Source organism: Patella vulgata, chromosome 9 (genome assembly GCF_932274485.2).
Source record: "Patella vulgata chromosome 9, xgPatVulg1.2, whole genome shotgun sequence".
In the NCBI taxonomy this organism is placed as follows: Eukaryota; Metazoa; Mollusca; class Gastropoda; family Patellidae; genus Patella; species Patella vulgata.
This window is the reverse complement of record NC_065887.2, coordinates 10,330,325-10,355,006: the sequence shown is the minus strand read 5'-3', so window position 1 is coordinate 10,355,006 and position 24,682 is coordinate 10,330,325. Positions and strand designations below refer to the sequence as shown.

General features: G+C 35.9%; 1 protein-coding gene across 2 annotated transcripts; it reads left to right on the top strand.

Moving 5' to 3' along the window:
* LOC126807778 (protein disulfide-isomerase A4) lies at nt 1-23,308 on the top strand. Of its 2 annotated transcripts, XR_007674164.2 has the most exons (12): nt 1-180; nt 2,119-2,233; nt 3,851-3,973; nt 4,779-4,861; nt 5,981-6,119; nt 7,865-8,070; nt 10,223-10,378; nt 14,033-14,181; nt 14,861-15,017; nt 16,500-16,736; nt 17,452-18,808; nt 18,839-23,308. XR_007674164.2 is itself a non-coding variant. In XM_050532603.2 (11 exons), exons 1-11 carry the CDS (start codon nt 87-89, stop codon nt 17,865-17,867), a joined length of 1,875 nt encoding a protein of 624 aa, XP_050388560.1. In that variant the 5' UTR covers nt 1-86; the 3' UTR covers nt 17,868-23,308. The 2 variants fall into 2 exon arrangements, 1 of the variants encoding a protein (XP_050388560.1); XM_050532603.2 differs by having other exon boundaries at nt 17,452-23,308.
* The last annotated feature ends 1,374 nt before the right edge of the window (nt 23,309-24,682 follow it).

Sequence of the window (24,682 nt, the reverse complement as noted above, 5' to 3'; positions counted from 1 at the left end):
GCCTTCCACCTTGTTGACGGCGACACCGGCATACATACATACAGTGTATTAAGAAGAACTTACTGCACGCTTCCTAAGAAACTAACATGCGAATTGGCTACCGTTTTCTGTTTTTGGCATCTCTATGCCTTACGTCAGTTTTTGCAGACGATGACAACAATGACGAAGAGGAGCCCGACGGTAAACACGAAAGCTAATTTTACTCTTGATTTTTATTCGGACTAAATAAGTTTCTAGTTTACAACAATGTCAATAACAACTGTCCCCCTCTCTTCACTTCGAAAATACTTGCTCAGTCACCAAGCAGGTGGAATAACTCCCAGCCTGCCACCTTCAGAAATCATAGCTTGATCCACATTATTTTTATTTTATTATTTAAATTTGCGACACCTGCAGTCGAATACGGTCAGTTCCACCCTCTTCATAAAACTTGTTCATGGGAGCCACGGTGGTTAAGTGGGTAAGACGCTGGCGCGTAAGTTTGGAGGTAGCGTGTTCGATCCCTGCATTGGCCGTGAAAGTTCATCAGAATTTTCCGCCGTGGTTTCCCCTGTCAGTGGTGAGGGACAGAAGGAATGACAAGGACAGCTGTCAGTTCGTTCGGATGGGATGAAAAAAGCGAGATCCTGTGTATACGTTGGCATGCATGTAAAAGATCCCTTGGCAGATGGAATTCGATATAAGAGTAGGCCATAGTGCCACTGCCCTGGGCAAAATTTCCCTCATACATACCGGTAGCACACTGTATGGCGTATACCTGTCTTCAATAGCCAAGTCGGAATTGGACACTAGGACGTTAAAACCCATTTCATTTCATGAGTTCATTCAAGCTGTCAATAGGTTGTCTTTGTCTAGATTTTATGTAATGAAACTTTATATGAAGTTTATCATTCCCCAGCCTTTTATATGTCTATGCTAGGGAAAAGTCGTAGTGAGAAAAGGCTGTCTTTTGTCCGTTTTCAGACGTTTCTGAGCTTTTAAGAATTCTGATGCATCTTTTAGATCGAAAGCTTGGTTAATTCCCTTTCTTAATATAAATCAAAGATTTGTTTAACAATTATGCATTAGGTGCATCTCTTAAGATTAAAATAAGATGAAAAAAGTGTGACATCCCTTCTAAAGATTAAAATATTTGGTAAAAAAAGGTGTGACTAATCCACCTATCTATACGGTAGTTAGAAGTTGTATTCTGTATTTAATATACTACCGTACTTTTAAAACCCTTTTCCAACAAACATTAATTCATGTATCCTAGATGCACAAAACTTAGTGTTATATGAAAGTGTGATATTTCTGATGACCAGGAAAAGCGAAGTTTTAGAAACGAATTATGTAAATAAACTTGAGTAATATTCATTCTCTATACCGGCAAGTGTCTTAATGTTTGAAATGCTTGGCTTGAAATATGGATACCTGTTAAAATACATGTTTTTTTGCATTAACAAACAATTTGGTACCAGTTACATGTGTTAGTAGTGAGGAAATATATCTTTAAATAATTAATGGAAGGGCTGGGGTTTGAATATTCGATCCTGGTATACGTTGAGAAAGATCCCCAGGATTTTCCAACATGGTTTCCCCTTGTCTTGTCATTAGTACAATGTCTAGTTGTTGGGATGGGATGAAGAAGAGAAGGCCTGTGAATACGTTAGGTGCACATCACAGAACCCTTGACCGTTGGAAGTCAGTATAAGAGGCCGTAGTGCTGTTACCCCGATAAAATTTCCCTCATAGCCTGTCTTGTACAGAAAAGTTTAATTTCCTTTCTTTAATTAATGTGTGTGTGTGTGTGGGGGGGGGGGGAGGGGGGTGGCCAAGTGGTTAGCATGTGCGCCTTGTATTATAAGGTCTGTCATTGAGTCAAGTGGCATGGTTTCTTCGATTCCCCGGTTGTATGTGACAAGGAGTAGGGTCGCCTGTCCAATCTCGTGGGTTTTCTCTGGTTCCTCCGGTTTCCTCCCACTTCTACAGACCCCTATGCACAAGCGAATTATTGAAATAAAATTGAACCATATGATAGTCCCGAAATGACCTGGCTTGTATCGACTGGATGTTAAAAACCCCATTTTTCTCTCTCTCTCTTCTTTATTTAATGAATATTAATTTGATTTAATTTAGTTGAAACTGGAGGAGAGATAAAAGAGGAAGATAATGTTCTAGTATTAACTACCAGTAATTTTGATGAAGTCATCAACACAAGAGAAAATGTTCTGGTAGAATTTTACGCACCATGGTATGTTAGTTGAAGTTGTTAGGCCAGATCAATTTGATTTTCTGGCCCGTAGTTCTCAAAGCATTCTCAGACTTATGTTAAAAATTTACTCAACTTTCAATCACCGTTTATGAGAAATATCTCTGCACATAGTTTCTTATTGATGTATTTGATACATTAAAACGCTCTAAAGTGTTATAAAGGGTTATATTTTTATTAAAATAAGGCAAATAATTTTGAGTAAATTCTTAACTTTAGTCTGAGAATCATTTGTGAATTTGGTTCCTGTTAAAACATTTCTTATCTCTTCAGCAAAAAGACTAATGTAAAAACCACAAGAACTTGGTTGCACTGTTAAGATTCTTTTAGTTTCCAATTTTTAAGTATTGAAATTTTAAACAAAACATCTTTCACCTAATTCATGTTGCTTTTTATTTATCAAGAACAAGCCTGGAAATAAGGCAACTGTCACAGACAATGTCAGGCACAGATTCAGGCTTTGTCAGACACAAAACCTCAATCTGATTAAAACACAGATCCTATTTTGTTTCGTTTTTATAGTTCAAAATTTCGTTTTATATGTCTTTACTACAGTAGGATCTGGAAGAGTTGTTATCATTGACATGTTCTGAATGGTGTGAGGGATTAGCCAATGACACGCCCTGTTACAGCGAGCTATAGGCATGTTTTGCACGGAACTGTGGGTAATGCACTAGTAACATCAATGCTAATTGGTTAATCAAATGTCTGATGTCATAGGGTCAAAAGCCACTCATATGACCTCTGACGCGACTTATCGCTACAACCGGTCAGATCTTCATGTAATGTAGGCCATTGAAAGTAAAAAAACGAAACGAAGTATAGATCTGCATTTTAATCAGATTGGCACAAAACCTCTGATGCCTGTCATTTTGTCTGGCATTGATTTGTCTTTTTGATTGATATTGTCAGGTACATCTAGAACCGTTATTTCCAGGCCTGAAGAACAAAACATCAAATTGATGTGGCCTTATTCACATTCAGTGTGAAGTTTTAGGAGGTCAACAAATTGCATTAAGGGGTTGGGTGGCTGAGCGGGGTTGGATGGCCGAATGGTTAGCATGTGTGCGCTGTATCATAAGGTCTGTGATTGAGTCAACTGGCGCGGCTTCGATTCCCCGGTTGCATGTGACAAGGAGTTGGGTCGCCTGTCCAGCATTGTACATGTAGGTTTTCTCTGTTACCTCCAGTTTCCTCCCACTGCTAAAGACCACTACGCGCAAGTGAATTATTGAAATAAAATTGAACCATGTGTTAGTCCCGAAATGACCTAGTGTGTGTCAAGTGGAGCTAAACCCATTTCTCTCTCTCTCTTTTTCTCTCTCTGGGTGGATGAGTGACTTAGTTTTATTTGATGTTACTATATTGCACTGTTATTTATAATAGCATTATGGTAGTCATGGTAATCGTCTTAAACTATGGTAGTCATGGTAATCGTCTTAAACTGTGGTAGTCATGGTAATCGTCATAAACTATAGAAAAATATACCAAATATTATCATAAATTATCTGTGTTTTTATCAGATTGAAATACTGCAAACATCTTGCAGATCTTATATTGTTATGAATGGAATAAATACAATGACTTGTTCTCCTTCAGGTGTGGACATTGTAAATCATTGGCACCAGAATATGCAGAGGCTGCCAAGACATTAAAAGACAATGATCCCCCAGTAACGTTAGGGAAAGTTGATGCAACAGTAGAAGAAGAACTTGGTTCAAGGTAAATACACAATTTGTACATCTGACATTATACTACTATATTAATTTAGTATTAGAAATGCATTATGTCAGAGCTAAATTTGGTTATTGCATGTCTTTCTTTTAGCTTCAAGTGTTATATACACTATTATTTAGGTGTTAACAGAGCTCTGGGAAACAACCACTGGTTGTATTCTAAAGTGCACGTTAAAGAACCTATGACCTGGAATTTGAGGAAGAAAAGGTGGAAATGCTACTGTCCAGACAACTTTTCCCTAATAGCACACTGTGTGGCATATACCCTTCTTCATTAGCTCGATTGGTGCAGGGGGTCACGATAGCTAAGTGGGTAAGACGCTGGCTCGCTAGCCTGGAAGTTGGGTGTTCGATCCCTGCATTGGCCGAGAAAGTTCATCCAGATTTTCCGCTGTGGTTCCCCCTTGTCAGTGATACAGGACAGGGGGGGGGGGGCTGACAAAGACAGCTGTCTAGTCATTCGGAAAAACCGAGGTCCCATGTACGCATTGGCGTGTACGTAAAAGATCCCTTGGCAGTTGGAATTCAATATAAGAGTAGGCAGTAGTGCCGCTGTCCGGGCAAAATTTCCCTCATAGCACACTGTATGGCATATGCCTGTCTTCATTAGACCAGTTCGGAGCAGAACAGTTGGACGTTAAACTCCATTTCATTTCATTTCGATTGGTGCAGAAAAGTAGCATAAACCGTATTTCATTTCAGTTTGATGCCGTCTTTTGTAAGGCCAAAGACGAAGAGTTAAAACTCCGCGTCCTAGGATATTAAACCCTATTTCATTTCTATTGTTGCAGATTTGAAGTGAGTGGATATCCCACACTGAAAGTATTTAAAAATGGACAACCATCTGATTATGATGGACCTAGACAAAGTGCAGGTAAAAATCATTGCGTGAGGTTTTCATTGATACAGTCTGTTTTAATTTGTAGATCAAACGCATTATTCTTCTTACTAATAAACAGATTTAAGATACAGATGTGACGTCATCCTTTGATGTTGGCGTACCATTATTTCCAATAATGTACGGTCAACTTGCCAATCGTACATTATCTATACTAGATGAAATATTGGACTTGCATGACGTATTTCATTGAAAAGCATGTGTGGGATATTTTAAGTTGTTTAATGGTCTCGAGCTAAAGACATTGCGTAATATATTGAAACAACACTCGGCTAACGTCTTGTGCAATATCAATATATTACTTAATGTCACGCTCTCGACCATTAAACCATACATAAGGCTGACCTTAAAAATATCTTTGTTTCACCAAACCCGACCCACAATCGAGGAGAAGGGTCGGTAGGTCGGGTTTTTTTTTCAGATTTTTTTTTAAGAGCTAATTTGACAGCTTGATAATTTTCCGGGTGCAAACATTCGTCTTCTTTTAGCCTATTGTCAAACAAATCAATGACATCAGGATTTTTCGTGATGCACGACTCGCACACGAATTGCCAGAAACTGACGTTTGAAACTCCCTCAACACGTTTTTTAACGATCGTGCGGGTTGTGCCTTCATTTTTCTCGAAAACAGATATTCAATATCCGTTTTCGAGAAAAATAGAGGCAGAATCATTTCGTGGGAATGGATGTGCTTTCGTCTACAACCATTTTGTTGAGAAGCGACACCTATGATGCTTTCGTCTTGATCAACCAGTTTCAATAATGAATCAAACCATAGCCATAGTAAAGGGAAATAACTCTCGTGATATATTTCAGGTTGACACACAAAATAAAATAAAAAGATCGCGGAAAAGTGCAATAAAATAATTGAAGTCGGGGGTGGTTTTAGTTAGTCGGTCGCGTTAGGCGAAACAAAGATATTTTTAAGGTCAGCCTAATACTGATTAAATGTTGAATGGTGAAATGAAATGAGTCGGACTCTGTTGGCATGGACTGGCATATGGGTGGGTGACATCAGCATCTTGTGACTTTAATAATAAACAGTTTAATACAATGTACTACTTATTATTAAATACATTATTTAATGAATTGTAGGTATTATATCATATATGAAAGAAAGAGCCGATCCTAACTGGAAACCACCACCAGAAGCTGTAATAACTTTAACAGATGATAATTTTGATGATATAGTCAACAAGGAGGAACTTATTTTGGTGGAATTTTATGCACCTTGGTAAGTAGTGAATATACATGTATACTTAATTTTTTTGACTGTTCTGTGACAATTATTATAGCATATTTATGTCTTTCTTAATTTTGTGAGGTCGCGGGTTCGCTCCCGGTGTTGGCCAAGAAAGTTCATCAGAATTTTCCGGCGTGGATTCCCCTTGTCTGTGGTGGTTTCGATTTCCTGCTTGTATTAAGCAAGCACCCAAGGGAAATTTAAAAATGCTTGCTTAATGGAGGTGCTCTTTGACTAGAGGTATCCAATATTCCCCCAACCCCTACCACAAAAAATAAAGATATAGATTGCAGATATTTTTTTATTCATGTAGTATAACAATAACAATACATGTACTTTTTATCTAGTTGTGAATCCAAAGTAGTCGCGTATACATTTTTGTTTAGTAATATTGGATCTCTGGCCCCCCCCAATATTTCTTTTACTTTCATCATACTGAATCTTAGCGCCTAAAAGCGTTTCAAAATGCCGTGAATTTGAGTATTTCTCACCCCAACTATTTTAGCAATTACGCGACCACTTAATAAAATCTCGGTGGTTTTTGTGTTGACATAAATTAATTACGCTTGGGTGCATTGGGAGTCAACATCAATACTTGCATCGATAAATTTGACCGTCGCTGAATCTTGCGCCAAACGAAAATTCTTTACTCAAATCTCGCACATAACTTCTGTAAACTTGTCATTTTGTACCAACCTTCGATACTAGTGTCAACCATTGTGATGCATTCGATAATATTTATCCATTTTTGCAAAGAAAATCGATGAATTAATTTTATTTTATCAAAAAAGCACATGAACAAAAAAAACATCGCTGATTTTATCACCAATTTACAGGGGGTGTAACTCTGTATGTAATATTAAAGGGGCGCTAAAAGGTCTGTTTAACGACAAAGTGGCTAAAAGATACTAGTTGATCATGACAAAACTCGGTACTTTCATTTTATTCAATCAGTATCAAATAATGTGTCGTTACTCGTGAAAACAATGATCAGGTTAGTCGTTTAATAAAACAAAAGATTAATAAACAGATAATCCCGGGTTGATTGTTATTTTTACATTTCTTTTTACCTGATCAGTGGGGGTCCAGTTAATTAACTACTACTCACGGAATTAGCGGGAGTGTTACAAAGAAAGAACGACAAGATGGTATCATTCAACAATGGCCGTTGAATGGGCGATGTTTTGTAAAATTTATTAGTAAAGTAGTGACCGCTGGCCGCGTCAGAGGAGTGACCGTTGAAACAGTCGAATTTTTACGGGGGGAATTAATCGTGATGCCCATTGCATGCGTTGAACAGGTGCGTGTTTAGTAGGGGTTAAATTACTTAAAAATCGCTAGGGGGGGGGGGGGGGGATTTTTTGGTGCACGTTGAAGCAAGTGTTCGCTGATTAGGAGTGCACGCCCGAGCAAGTTCTACTGTATGTGACAAGGATTAAGATCGACTGTCCAACCTCATGGGTTTTCTCTGGTGCCTCTGGTTTCTTCCCACTGCTAAAGTCACGTGAGTTATTGAAATAAAATTGAACAATGTGTTAGTCTCTAAATGACCTAGTTTGTGTCAGTGGAGTTACCCCCCCCTCTCTCTCTCTCTCTTGAATTAATATGTTAAATATTTTTCATTAGTTTTAAACTGATATCGAATAACAGATATTTTAGAAAGCGAACTGGAACAATATTCTGGACTCGGGTATCAACCGAACATGTTGTTTTAGATTTCTAATAATATATTTTAGGTGTGGACATTGTAAGCAGCTTGCCCCAGCCTATGAAAAGGCAGCTCAACAATTAAAACATCACCAACCTCCTATAATTCTAGCGAAAGTAGATGCTACACAGCAGAATGAATTAGCCAAGAGATTTGATGTGACTGGTTACCCTACACTCAAGATTTTCCGAAAAGGCAGGCCAAAGAATTATGATGGCGAAAGAGACCAACGAGGTATGAATTATTCAACAAACAGAACAATATATAAAACATTTGAAATAAATATTTTAATTTTCTAGCATATAAATTGACTGAAAGATATTGACTCAGCCAATCTGATTACAGATCTATATTTCGTTTCATTTTTTTTATACTTTCGATGGCCTACACTACAGGAAAATCTGACCTGTTGTAATAAAAGGTCGCGACTCGGGTCAGAGGTCGTTTGAACGGCTTTAGACCCTATGACGTCAGTTATTGATTAATCGATCAGCGTTGATGTTTCTAATGGTTTACCCACAGTTCCGTGCATGGCATGCCAAGAAGTCGCTGAAAGAGATGGTTTTATTGACTAATTCCTCACATCAACCAGAAAGTAGGTTATATAACAACTCTTCCAGATCCTAGTGTAGTAAAGACAAGTAAAACGAAAGTTTGAACGAAACGAAATAGGATCTGTGTTTTAATCAGATTGTGACCAGGCCATTGTGGGAGCCTTGATGGCTCAGTAAATATGACGTCTTGCTCTTCTGGAGGTCCTGTATTTGATCCCGGTTGGCTGAGGAAGTTCATTTGGATTTTCCGGCTTGGTTCCCCTTTGTCAGTGATGCATAACGGAGGGAATGCAAGGGTCAATGTATAGTCCTTTGGATGGGATGAAAAGCTGAGGTCTCGTGTACACAATGGCGTGAACGGAAAAAAAACATTGGCAGATGGAATTTGGTACAAGAGTAGGCAGTAGGGATGCTGTCTTGGGACAATCTCCCTCATAGCACACTGTAATGACTAAGGTCCGTCTTTATTAGCCCTGTCCGAGCAGAGCCCTATTTCATTTCTCAGACCCTGAAGTGAATTATTAAAATAATAATAGGTTACTGTTATTCTCTCTTTCCCTCTCCTGTCAAGATACACTTTTAATGTGAGTTAGTTGTATTTTACGTCCGCTTCCACAGAGGTGATATTGCTTTTAATACAGAGTTCCTTCCCTTGTGTCATAAAAAAAAAGACTTGTACAAATGTATGTTTAAGCTTCTTTTTTTGCTAGTAGCCTTCTGGGATTTTTATTTGTGTTATAGTGTACATGCCTTTATAGATTTTTTCGGTGTTAATTTACACAACAAGTCAAATTACATTTGAACTTACAGTAAACTATTTAAACTATTATGCACACTATAGGACCGATGTTTTGATGATATGAGGCAATATTTGAGCATGCAATGTTATTATTTTTATATGCCCACATTTTCATGTGGATGTATATTGTTGTCACCCCTGTCTGTCTGTATGTTCACATTTTGTTTGTGGACAGTCTATAGGTCACGATTTTTATCAATTTTGACGAAACTTCACAAAGAGGCTTATATCCCAAAGATCTCAGTTCCTTTCGATATTGGCATGTACATGTATTGGACCTTAACTTCAAGGATTATGACCCCTGATTGTACGAAATATCATGTTTTTATTTTGTGGACACTCTAGACGTCACATTTTTTATCTGTTTTGATGTCACTTGAAATGCAGTGGACGCTTATAACTGGCCCCTCGAGCCAATCGCTTGGTTTGATATGATTTGTTGTGTATTTCTTGCAATGTCTCAGTTGTTTGTCTTGTTTGTTTTGTTTGCGTGTATGTGTGCGGGGGGTTCCCGTGGCTAATTGGGTAAGACGCTGGCTCGCTAGCCTGGAGGTCGGGTGTTTGATCCCTGCATTGGCCGAGAAAGTTCATCGCGATTTTCTGGCGTGGTTTCCCCTTGTCAGTGATGCAGGACGGAGGGTCTGACAAGGACGAAACGAAAAACCGAGGTCCCGTGTATACATTGGAATGCCCGTAAAAGATCCCTTGGCAGTTGGAATTCGATATAAGAGTAGGCGAAAGTGCTGCTGCCCGAGCAAAATTTCCCTCATAGCACACTGTATGGCGTATGCCCGTCTTCATTAGCCCAGTATAGGAGCAGAACAGTAGGACGTTAAACTCCATTTTATTCATTCAGTATTGTGCGATCCACTTGCACTAACTATTATCAAATACTTTGACTTTATCTTAATTGTATTATTCAACTTTAACAAATTCAACTTTGCACTCCATAATGATATATCCTGTAAAATATTATAATTAAAAGATTTATTATTATTATAAAGCTGATCTATTATATTATTTTATATTTAAGGTATTGTCAACTATATGATATCACAGGCTGGTGAGGCAGCAAAACCCGTTCCTAATCAACAAGCTCTGAATAACATGATTAAAGATAGAGATATTATTGTTGTTGGTTTCTTCGATGATGTTGATGATGCTAATGCTCGTGTTTACATGGATGCTGGTAAGATAATGATTCTCTCTCTCTCTCTCTCTCTCTCTCTCTCTCTCTCTCTCTCAAAATCAACAGAATAATCAGTTAAAATCATTAGACTATTCTTAAATTATCAATCAACCGCATATACAGGAAATCCAAGAAGTGGTGAGAAAATTGTTAAAAGCTATTCCAAATTTTGATTTTGTATCTAATTGTGTATGACGTAAATCTACAAAGATCTGATTGTTTATGATGTAAATTTTCTCAAAGATCTGGTTGTGTGTGACGTTAATCTTCTCAAAAAAATGAGGATGTGGTTAAAGTGGCTTAACTCAATATTTTTCATAATAGTCGAAATTAATGAAAACACAAATTAGAATTCATTATTGGTCCATTTCAATCATTGTTATTGATGTTATCTTGCCATGAAAATATGAAATCCTAATTTCCAATATTTAAGACATAATGAACATTTTGTAATCATTAAAGGAGTCGGGTATTCTACGGATATAATAATTTCTAGCATAGTTTGAAATGAAAAAAGGAAAGCATATCCCAGAAGACAACGCGGGGGTAATTGAAAATAGTAATTGCAAAATAATAACAAAAAAAGACAAGTGTAAGCAGACACAAAGGACTGTCGTTTTAATTTGAACTGTACACATATTTCATCGAACATAATTACAATATTTCTTTTAAAGATTGATTATAAATGACTGTATATAGATTCATATTACATTAAAGATACATTATGGGAGATAAGATAAAGAGATGGCAGTTCTCGCTATAATAGTTAAAAACTACATAGTGTAAAGGTAATTTCCTGAAAATTTCAGTCAAATTGATCCACTATGAGCCGAGAAAGAAGCCGGTGAAATTTTTGCATAGTCTCGGTTATCATTACTAAAATCATTAATATAAACAGCATAGTCTTGATTATCCACTTTTTCTGATTTAATTATCTTTGGCCGTTGGCAGCATATAGGAATCTAATACAGCCTACATCGAAGGCTAGCCTTGACATCGAGAGTTTATTATGGTCTGGATAAGTTAATTAATGTCTAATTGATAATTTAGATAACATTTCAGGCCTAAAGAAAGACTTGTAATAAGCAGATTTTGCTCTTGCATAATGCATGTTTAATATGTGCTATATAGACACATTTCGTCTATTTTACTGGTTGTATGTGACAAGGAGTAGGTCGTCTGTCCAACCTCATGGGTTTTCTCCGGGGCCTCCACTTTCCCCCCACTGCTAAAGACCCCTATGTTAGTCCCGAAATGACCTAGTTTGTGTCCGGTGGACCCAAAAATAGAGCCACACACCCTTTAAATTCAACAAAACAACTTTGATTTAAGTATTAAAAGAAACGATTGATTTTTTAAAATTTCAAATTAAGCAATAAATCTGTAGTTAATATAGATTATATGACAGCTGTGACGTGTGTTATGACTTCCGATTATATTTATTAACAATAAATTCATATTCAATAACTGTTTATTATCTTGGGGAAACCTTATAAGTATATACACTGATTTACAATAAAAGATGATTCTCTAATATTAATGTCTGTCCAAAAACGGTTCAGTTCCGTTCATAAAATGTTTTATGATCTTGGGAGTTTAAAGTCTTGATGGGGGGTTGGATGGCTGAATAGTTAGCACACGCGCGCTGTATCATTTAGTTGACTGGCGTGGTTTCGAATCCCCGGTTGTACGTGACAAGGAGTAGGGTCGCCTGTCCAACCTCGTGGGTTTTCTCCGGGTCCTCTGGTTTCCTCCCAATGCTAAAGACCCCTATGAAGCGAATTATTGAAATAAAATTAAAACCATATGTTAGTCCCGAAATGACCTAGTTTGTGTCGAGTGGACGTTAAACCCCATTTCCCTCTCTCTCTCTTAAAGTCTTGATGCGTTATTTTAGAGCTGTAGGAAGCCCGTGCATTTTACAATATTGTGCAGGAGCCACAGTGGCTCAGTGAGTAAGATGTTGACTCGCTAACCTAGGGGTTCCGTCTTCGATCCCTGTGTTGACCGAGATGATCAGAATTTCTCGTCGTTGTTTCCCCTTGTCAGTGGAATAGGTTCCATGAACACTTTTTAATTTAAAAATGGAATGCGAGGCTAAGTCTCGAATATACCGGTGCCCTGGTTACAAGATGCACACATCTTGTCAAAACTACAAACAGTGATAACTTAGCTCAGAATGGAGTAATTTGAATGAAATTTTCAATATTTTCATTTTACATTATCTATTTTTGAGCTATTATAGCAAGAATGGCTAGCTCTTTATCTAAATTCAACATGGTGTATCTTTAACGGGGATTAATCTGAGAAATTTGATATTTTTGCGAAAAATGCCAAAGACACGTCAGATCGTTACTTTAACTGATCAGAATAAACTTTGATAATAAATCAACCTGATTTTGAGGAAGACTGTAATAATCTGGGTTTACCAAATAGATTTGTTATGTGAGAATTGTATGTTAATAAAAATTAAATGGAAAAATTAAAGGGCTAATCCCGATAATTTTTTGGAGAATAAAACTGTTTAATTTTGTTTTAAAATGCCTTAAAATCCTCTACCTAAGGGCCGAGCAACTAACTCAATATTTGTGATAAGTTTTCAAATAACTGAAACCTGTCAGTTTTCATCTGGAAATGGAGACCGGTGTCCAAAGCTGTATTATGCGTTGTCTAGATAAAACCAAACATTTTTTGTATAAAAGTAATGTGTAGGTAAAATTTATCTTTCATTATCAAGTACAGCATTTGGGTCAATCACTGTATAGACCTCTCAATGAACGGGAATCGATTATCAGGTCTCCCAACGAAAAAATTGACCCGAAATCTTAAAAGGGTTACGTGCCAGGATAAGCAGTTTTGACGGTCACGTCCAAACGACTCAATATTTTGAGCTGAAATTTTGAGATACGCTCAATACACCATTCCTCTTTATTTTGGCGTTTAAATTTCATACAAACTCAGACTTTTATTTTTGAGACTCTGTTCAAATAAGGGATAGTCCCTTTAAAGTTTGCTGATATAATTTTCACTTTTTTGACCGTTTCTAGGTTTGTCACGACTTAAATCACATTGAACTGAAGGCGTAATCAAATTGATTATTTATATGAAAGTTAAATCTACCTATTGCAGGTCTTTAGTTTGACCACACTTTACAAGAGTTGCGTCATCCTCTACTGCTGTTGTTTAAATGTTAAATAATCAATCTGGCTACATATTTAGCATGTATTAAGCTATGAGAAGTTTTATATTTTAGCGAAAAAATACAAATGATATATCGTTACTTAAAACATGCATTATGCAATAGGTAAATCTGTCTATTGCATGTCCTTCTTTAGGCCTGAAATCTTATCTAAATTATGAATTAGATATTAATTAACTTGTCCAGATCATAATTAACTCTTGATGTCATCGCTAGCCTGCAATGTTTATTGGATTAGGTTACGATTTGCTGTTCGACTTCAGTTCATGATCTAATCATGAATTGGATAATCGAGACTATGTATTTTATCCTACCAACTTAAGTAATGATAAACGAAAATTAAATCACTAAAATCTAGGTTCAGAGTGGATCAATTTGACTGCAATTTTCAGTAAATTCCCTTTACATTATATAGTTTCTCCCACAATGTATAACAAAGGTATTTTATTTTATAGCTAATGATCTAAGGGATGATTTTACCTTTGCGATATCATATGATGAAGCAACAAGAAACGCCTATAAAGTCAACCCTAGTTCTGTGATCATATTAAATCCAGAAAAATTCTACACTAAATATGAACCGAAATGGCATGTTCTTCATAAGGTAAATGAAATGTGGCATGTGGTCTGTTTCATTTTTTTTTTTATGTTTTTCTCTAGATTCCGAACACGGAGACGCCATGTCTCAGTGAGTGACATGCTGGCCGAGAAAATTCCTCAGGATTTTCTGGCATGGTTTCCCCCTTGACAGTGGTGCGGGACTGCAGAGTCTAGTCCTTCAGATGGGACAAAAAACGGAGGTTCCGGTGTACACATAAAATAACCCCGAATAAGGAGTAGGCAATAGTGCTGCTGTCCAGACATAATTTCCCTCATAACACCACTAGTACTGTATGCTGTATCGCTGTCTTCGGTACAGAAAAAGGCCTGACAAGGACAACTGTCTAGTCGTTCGTATGGGACGGAAAACCGAGGACCCATGTATACATTGGCGTGCACGTAAAAGATCCCCTGGCAGTTGGAATTTGATACAAGAGTAGGCCATAGTGCCACTGCCCGGGCAAAATTTCCCTCATAGTACACTGTATGACGTATGCTCGTCTTCATTAGCCTTGTCGGAGCAGAACAGTAGGATTTTAAACCCCATTTTATTTCATTTTTGGTGCAGAAACATTGGATGTTAAACCTTGTTTCATTCCATTTTAGATTACATTTATTTTGGGGTTTTTTTAATTCAAAATTTGAAATGTTTATATTGAGGTATGATTTTGTTTCTTTTAAAGAAAAATTTGGCTGTGAAGGATGTAGTGGAATTTGTTCAGAAATATCAGGTTCCATTAGTAGGACAATATCAACTGTCGATGGAGAAACGATATTCTAAACTACGACCATTGTGTTTAGTTTTTTATACAGTTGACTGGTCACATGATCATAGAGAAGGTGGGTTTATTGATATATGTTTATTTTAATTGAAGTGATGGATGGCTGTATGGTTAAAAGCGTTGCAAGGGGTGGCCGAATGGTCAACGTGTGCCCGTTGCATTATAAGGTCTGTCATTGAGTCAAGTGGAGCGGTTTTGAATCCCTGCTTGTACGTGACAAGTGGTAGGGTAGCCTGTCCAACTTCGTGGGTTTTCTCCGGGTCTTCCAGTTTCCTCCCACTGCTAAAGACCCCTACGTGCAAGCACATTAATGGAATAAAATTGAACCATGTGTTAGTCTTGATTTCTCTCTCTCTCTCTTTGAAGCGCTGCATTTGGATCACGTCCGTCATCTTTGTTGTGGAGGTGGGGTAAAATTTTCCTATCTCTTATGGGAGGTTTTGGTAGCCCATATGTTTTAATGCATTCGCTGTAGATCATAAGGTCAGTTATTTAATCAAATGGCGTTTTGATTCTCAGCTTGTGTACGTGACAAGGTATGGGTCAAGGTATGGGTCGTCTGTTCAACTTCGTTAATATGTGCTCTATGTCTTTTTTCCCAATCTGCAAAATTTGACAGGGTTTGATAATCTACAAAGTAAAAGTTTATAAGGTCTTGTGTACATAGGGGAGTGGGGGGGTGGGGAAGATTGGTTAACATGCGCTTTAGATCATAAGGTCTCTCATTAATAATAATAATAATAATAATAAAAACTTTATTTAATGAGGCAACATATTTAGTTTGCAAAAAAAAAACTAATCTTCCATAGGTCCCTCCTAAACTACAAAGACATATATACATGTAATATCAGGATAAATTTAAAATCATTAGAAATGCAATAGCATTTTAAAGTGGGAAGTTTGATAAGTCACTCCCAAACTACAAAACATATACATTATACAAGTAGAATATAGGAAGAACACTATAATTACACACAAAATAAAATAGAATGCAGTTGCAAGTTAAAAATAATAAGTATGTCATCAGTTGAATATTATGGTTCCTACAGTGTGCAAAATTGATGAGTTTTCAGTTTAATCTTAAAATTTTCAACATTTTTACACATCTTTATATCAAAAGGCAGATTGTTCCATAAAAGACATGCAGAATAATGAAAAGTACGTTTCATGGATTCCGTTTTGCATTTTTGAAGAATTCAGTCAAGTGTCATGATTTTGATTCCCTGCATGTACGTGACAAGGAGTAGGGTTGACTGACCAACGTTAGAGGTTTTCTACGAGTCATCCAGTTTCCACCCCTATGCACAACGCACAAGTGAATTATTGAACCATATGTTAGATTAAACACAAAACCATAATATGGAACACAATTACTATTTTAATTAAAGCATTGTGTTCCATATTATTGTTTTGTTTGTATTACGCGTATCAGTTGCCAAATGTCATTCAAAGAAGATATGTTAGATTCTCGAAATGACCTATAGTTTCTGTCAACTAGAGGTTAAACTCTTACACATCAGTTTAAATCTTTGTTTTACAGCAACTCAATTATGGAGAAACAAAATTGCCAATATTGCACAGGATTATCGTGATATAACATTTGCTGTGGCCAACGAAGAAGATTTTGACCAGTTGATAAAACAGTTTGGTTTGGAGGATTCACCTGAAGAAATTAATATTGGTATCATTGGTAAAGATAATAAAAAATATAAAATGGAACCCATGGAAGAATTTGACAGTGATGAGATAAAAGAATTTTTAGAAAAATTCAAAAAAGGTAAGTAGTCATATTCAGTTGATGAGTGATCATATTGAGTTGATCAGTGATCATATTCAGTTGTTGAGTGATCATATTGAGTTGATCAGTGATCATATTAAGTTGATGAGTAGTCATATTGAGTTGATGAGTAGTCATATTGAGTTGATGAGTAGTCATATTGAGTTGATGAGTAGTCATATTGAGTTGATCATTACATTGTCAAGTATCGAGAGTATTATGACCTGTTTACTTTCAGGTTGATATCTCTTTAACTCATTCAATCGACCACACCCCCAAACATGAGAAGAAGAAGCCTCCTCATTTTCATATTCATGAGAATGAAAAGCTGTATAGTTTTCATATTTATGAGATGAAAAAGCTAATTTTTGATAATTCGAAACAGTTGATTACCAGTTAGGCTTTTGTTAGTGCTAGGAAAAACAAGAATCCTATCAATTTTACACTGGTAATTACTTCATGGGTTGTTGCTCTTGACCAATTTTTAGTAACCTGTAGATTCTCTCATTACATACAAAAGAATGAAAATGAAAGCAGAAGTTGGCAACATTACTTGAGGATTTTATAGGCCTCTTGGATTTCTCTTACATAATGTATCAAAATATCAACGGTAGCTTGGATTTCAGCTCTAGAGTTTTCAAAGGCCTTAAATGCCGAGTTATTGATCATATGGATGTTATATATTACCTAGTAGATTTTGAATATTCATTTTCAGGCAAATTGTCATCAGAAATTAGGTCCCAGCCGATACCTAAGAAACAATCAGGGCCTGTTAAAGTTGTGGTTGGTAAGAATTTTGAGGAGGTCGTTTTGGACAAGACGAAGGATGTGTTAATTGAGTTTTACGCCCCATGGTGCGGACATTGTAAACAACTTGATCCAATTTACAAAAAACTTGCTAAACAAGTTAAGGATCAGAAAAATTTGGTCATCGCTAAAATAGACGCTACTGCAAATGACAGTCCTGATAACTTTAAAACAGAAGGATTTCCTACAATTTATTTTGCGACAGCCAAGGACAAAGAAAATCCTATTAAATTTGAAGGAAAACGTGAAATTGAAGATTTTGAGAAGTTTATGCGTGAACATGCCACAGTTAGTTTTGGAAAGAGTTCGAAGGAAGAGTTATAATATTGATTTTGAAATAATGTACATCTTCATAATTTTACATCATTATATTTTATCATGTATTTGTTTTGGGGTCTAAAGGGGTAGGCTGTACTGGGACTTTACTATAGAGTTGATATTATATATACCTGTTTAGTATATATATGTAGTAGCTGTGGGTATAACATTCGCTTCCACCTGTGGGTGATATTGCAGACAAGTCTATATATGCTATAGTGAGACTCGTATAACCCTCGAGTCATGTAGCAGTTGAGCACAATAATAAACACAAAACAATTTATATGGAAAAACAATCACTGGTTGATACATATACTGCTTTGTGCTACATGTATACGTATATATGGCTACTCGATTGAACATTCCGGAATTGAATTCTCTCTATCCCCAAAATAGTGACAATCGTGTGAAAAGTGGTATTTTTGGGCTGCAACGCATGCACCGACTGAATAAGTAAATATCTCAACCAACCATGACAGCTGAAACATAATCGTTGTGTTTGATTACGTCACAATTCTACTCACACCACCTGTCCACTTCCATTGTCGGGACTGGCGGAACTGTGACAGGACTGAATTCTAGGTCACTAGTTTGCAATTCTGTCTATTCGGAACATTCTGGACTGGCAATCGAGTACCCCCTATGTGTACAAGCCAGTGATTGTTTTCCGATTAAATTGTGTTTTTTGTCAGTGATCTTTAGATATTATAGACTATAGCACTGTGTACTTAAACCTGCTTTATAGCGAATCACACTATAGTGACGTCCCAGTCTATCCTACTGCTGGTATTTGTTCACTTTTTAGGATTCAGAAAACATCTAAATCCGAAATTTTTCCCTTGTGCTTCTAATAATTTTGTGGCATTAATTTTTACAAACCTAAATAGATTTATTGTTTTGTTTACAAAGCTACCTAGGTTTATTGTTTTGTTTACAAACTTACATAGGTTTATTGTTTTGTTTACAAACTTACATAGAATTATTGTTTTGTTAGTGCTTAGATTATCCCTCCTAATTATGAGCTTACCTGACACTGAAAGTTTTGATAGATTTGAATTTTATAAGTGAAAATGATAGTTTTTATAAAACAAAATTATCTTCCACAAGCAATGTTACTCTATGAAATTGGTATTCATGTATTATTCCATTTATCATCCATTTGTTTCGTTATTTTGTTATAAGGTCATACTGTATAAACAAAAATATTCAGGTTCAGATATCGTTAAATCAGTTATAAAGGGCTGCATGTGACCTGTTTTTATTTAGCCGTAGGATCCTTTGGCAGAAGAGATTCCGTGTATACATTGGCATGCATGTAAAAGATCCCTTGGCAGTTGGAATTCGATATAAAAGTAGGCCATAGTGCCGCTGGCCGTTCAAAATTTCCCTCATAGCACACTGTATGGCATATGCCTATCTTCATTATCCCAGTATGAGCAGAACAGTAGGACGTTAAATCTCATTTCATTTCATTACTTTGGCAGAAGGGAGCTTCTGTGGCTCAGTGGATAGGGCGCTTGTTCACTAAAATTACCATTATTCAGCTGATATCGAGCCATGTCCGTCTGTTGATACATATTAATACAAAGTGGATAGTTTTACTGAAAGATTCCACAGTGACACTGTAAAGCTGAAACCATTGATTTATGAATCTAGGATATTTAGAAATGAAAACAGTTGTCTTTAAATCATACCAGTGATTATTATTATAAACTAATGGTTAGTAGTATAGAAAGTGGTTAAAAATTATGCAGTAGTAATTAATTATCAGGGATGATGTAATTAGCTGTAAAAGATGTAACTACTAATGGTAAAGTCGACTAATACTAATATCTATCACTATGAAATACACAAACCTAATCACTAGTTGTGTATATCATTTAATATTCCTAGTCTTAATATCTTAGTGACAATACACCTATATAATGACTACAGTCTAATTCTAATACCCATCACTATGAAATACACAAACCTACACTAGTGGTGTATATCACTTAATAGTCAGGGTTTTAACATCTTATTGACAATAACACCTACTTAATGACTATAATACCCATCACTATGAAATACACAAACCTACACTAGTGGTGTATATCACTTAATAGTCAGGGTTTTAACATCTTATTGACAATAACACCTACTTAATGACTATAATACCCATCACTATGAAATACACAAACCCAACTGATAGTTGTGTATATCATTCAATATAGTAATGGTTTTAACACCTACTTAATGATTACTGTCTTATTACTAACAATTTTAACTTATAAACATTATGTATATAAAATGATGACTTTGGTTCATTTGTAGCAATTATTTTCATTTATTAAAGTTTATTGTTCATAAGTCAAACATATTAATGTAAAGTATTGTAAGTAAATTTTATGTTTAATGTAATTGTCTTAAAGTAAAAAACAATAATATCACTGATCCTATATATTGTCATATACAACGAAATAACAAAATGTCAAACATAGAATTATTTTGTCATGATTCATAAGATTTATTGTGCACCACCTTGTAAGGTAAAATATTGAATCCTGTTGTTGTACTGATGAATGTGTTCTGTAACCCATGCAGTTAGCATAAACAAAAACCCTTTATACAATCTATCTATATAGACTAATATTTGTGAACTTGGTTTGTTTGTCTATCTAAGTGGTTCTCAACCTTTTTTTGCCAACGGCACACATTGGAACGCATGAAAAAATAGCGGCACACCTGGCTAAATATATATGAATATTCAATTGGGATTACGTTCAAAATTTCGAGGCACACTTAGGAAGATCTCGCGGCACACTGGTTGAGAATCAAGGGTCTATCTGTTCAGGGTTGGCGGCTAAACCAGAGCTGTCCCTCGACTTAAATTTACTGTATAGGTGTAGCTCGGAGTAGGGAGTAGCATAGGCCTGGTGGCGACAGGCTATCACTTCCGGTTTCTGAGTTACGCTACTTCCGGGCCATAGTCTATACCCGTGCTTCACCGGGTCAACCACCTTTGTGCCAGTTATTAACTTCGTGCTCAATAATTTTACACTTTAGACCAAAACAAATAAATATCTGTTGTTAGGGTTTTTATAAATATATAGCCTCTTGAATCATGTCCACAATGTTTTGTTTAAAAATTTGGAATTTCTGAACAGCACAACCAGGTATTTTTTTTTGTTTTTAAATTTGTCTTTTTCCTGAATAAATCAGGTATAACACAACCCAGTTCTATAGATAACAATTATTATATAACACACGACCTTTCAACAAGATTTCACTGGTTGTTATCAAGCATACAAATTACAAGATTATAAGAAATCGGGTATTTCCCCGAAGAACTGAAAAACAATTGCTGTGATGTTTCCCCCCAAGAACAGAAAATCAAAAGGTGTGATGTTTCTTTTCTGACACTATTTATTCAATAAATATTTAGATATTATAAAAGTAGGCTACACTATATAAATGTGGGATCTGAAAACAAGTCGAAGCTTATATAAATTCATCTCCCCTGAGTATACAGGTCATAATTCTATGGAATACAATTACTGCTTATTACTGAGCAGTTTCGGCTAAGCTTCTCTAGTCATTATCAAGCAATAATAAAATATGACAACACTTAGTTATTACTGACTAAGCAGGGATACCCCTTAATTACATGTACCTAAAGGGAATCTAATTTAATTAAGGATTATTAAGTATATGGCGAGGATCTTCACGGCAGCAGGTTAGTTGACTGGTGATTTGGTAATTAGGCCCTTGGGTATTATACCGGCATCCCTGCATCGCATTAAGAAAGTAAGATTATTACATACATGTACATATTTTCCTTCTGTTCTTCGTATCTGATGCACCCCCCCCCCCCCCAAAGAACAGAAAATCAATTGTTGTGGCCTAAGAGTATTTCTGTTTTATTAGAGAATAGTCTCTTATTTCACGACACCAATCATTCATACATTTCATTACATACAAATTAATTGTTTGTTATAACTATAGATTGATGGGCATGAGGATCTCTCAGCTGGACATTTTCATTAGTAATTTTCGTAATTCATGTTGAAGTAATTATTCTGTTCATTATAATCCTAGTAATAGCATAACAGTAGTTATTTAGTTAGACAATAGAAATCATTCATCTATAGTATAATTTACAGACCAATTTATGGCTGGTCAAGGCATTAACTGTTTTTGTTTTGTTCATTCAAGAGACAAGGTCCCGAGTTCACAAAGCATTCTCAGACGTAAGTTAAGAATTTACCAATCTGGTTAAAACACAGATCCTATTTCGTTTCGTTTTTATAGTTCAAAATATCGTTTTACTTGTCTTTACTACTGTAGGCCCACACTGATCCGCAGTGAATATTCGCTTGGCCGCAACAATCACTGATAAGGATGACATCGAGGCGACTTAATGACTTCAAAATATTAACTTTTTTCTTTCGACAAATTAAATTCTGAAACATTTTTTTTTTAGTATTAGAAAAATAAGAAAGGTGTTTGAAGTATATCTTGATAAAAAATATTTCATATTTAGCGTAATAGGTACAGAAAATAGTACGCGGAGGCGTAAAATGGGTAAAACGATATAATTCTGCCCGTACCAGTTCATATTACTACGTACGATGTAAACAACGCACGTGTGACCATCAATTTGACGTTTTTTTTCTGTTTGTTTACTCTGAATTCTTTCAGAAGTACATTTTTTACCGTCTAATCTGATTGACCTGCTCGTGTTTGTTTTAAAACAACAAAAACAAGCCACAGAAGTAATCTTTTTTTTGGCGTTATCGACGCCATCTTGCTTTGTTGGTAAACATTGTGATGTAACGTCACCCTTAGAACTATAGCGGTCTGACCTTTTAAAGGTCAGTCATCTTGGACAGAGATAAAAGACGGATGTCGCATTAGGTCTGTAAAACAGATTGCTGTAGGCCATCGAAAGTATAAAAAAAACGAAACGAAATATAGATCTGTATTATAATCAGATTGAGAATTTACTCAACTTTAAATCACTGTTTATGGGATATATCATTGATCCAGAAGCACAAAACTTTGCACATAGTTTCTTATTGATATATTTGATACATTAAAACAACAACAAAATTATAAACGGCTATGTTTTAGTTAACGTATGGCGAAGAATTTTGAGTAAATTCTCAACTTAAGTCTGAGAATGCTTTTGTGAACTCGAGACCTGTTTCCAACAGAAATATTGATTTGGGAATGTTAACTCCAATATTTATTTTGATTTATCTGAATGAAAATGTTGTTATATTTTAGATATTACCATAGAAGTATTTTGGTCGAAATGTTATAAGAATTGTTACAGCTGATCCATTTTGAATGGAAATTTATTTTTTAGATTTGGCAAAATGTCTCTTTAATCATATGTTAAAGCTTAAGTGTTGTTAAAGGGGACCAGTGTTCAACTTTCATTAAACAGTTAAAGAGAACTGAAATTTGTTTTGTTTATTACCCTGAACCGAGATATTAGTGATTCAATTTTATGCTAGCCTTGAACGTCATTACTAATTTTGGTGCATAATAAACCAATTCTCGATAATCCATTTTTGGGTTAAATCATCCATCACAAAATGTATTCAAATCCACTAAATATCGCAGGCTAACGATGGCATTGAGGGTTGATTATGGCTGGATCAGTTAATTAATTTTCTAATTAAAGATACATTTTGGGAGATTTTTATAGAGAGTTGGCCATTCTTGCTATAACAGTTCAAAAGTAGATGATGAAAGAAGAATATATTGAAAAATTCAGTCAAATTACTTTATCCTGAACATAGTTATCATCGTTGTAACATTTGCCTAGAAATGGTAGCGAAATGTGTCTTCAACTTCGCCGATCGTTTGATTGACAGGCGTTAACTCCACCTACATATCTCGATTATCAAGTAAAGTTTTCAATGGCATACGGAAACGCTTTACAGCGGCCTCGCTAAGTACACTCTATCATTTAGCCTCGATCTAACTGACGTATTTTCATCAGGTTACCCCTTATTTGATTTAATCAATTAGTGAAATCCTATTTAAATCCGAGCTGTAGCCGAGCCATCCGTGGGTCTACAGAGCTGATTTGGGCCTTGTTGTTTAAATAAAGATCTAATTTATAATTTCTATAACATCTGAAGCCTAAATTAAGACTTGCAATAATCAGATTTAGCTCTTGCATAATGCATGTTTAATAATATAGGTAACATTTATGGCCTAAAGAAAGACCTGCAATAGGCAGATTTAGCTCTTTCATAATGAATTTTTAATGAATCTGTGAATGAAAGGCTAAAATAAAATAATGATTCGTTGGATCACGTGTATCCTGTTGGTAAAATGCCCAAATACAAAATCGTATTTTGTAACTGTTTTTCCAGACAGCTGGGGTGTGTACAGGTTCAGGCAGAGGCATAATGGGGCCTCCGAAGAAAGGGGGGTAGGCAGATCCAACTTTAGAGCACTTTACGGGCAGGAAATTTCTGGTTCTGGGGGTTGTTTCACGAAATTTTAACTAAGATAAAATCCAAATTTTAGTAATTTGATTGGATAATATTAGATTGATTTTAGTGCTTAACCAATCAAAATTGAAGTATCTACTAAATCTGGATTTTATCTTTAGTTAAGATTTCGAGAAACGTGGTCCAGGGGTACATACTAGAATTGATTTGACGTATATCCGAGCCATGATTATACCATATCGTACATTGACACTTGGTTGAGGAATTCTGATCACGACCTACTGTGACACTCTGGGGACACGTACCCTGTGTCTGGACGGCCAAATCTTCTGTGTCACACTGTCGTGTGTCTAAGTAGGACTTGACGCT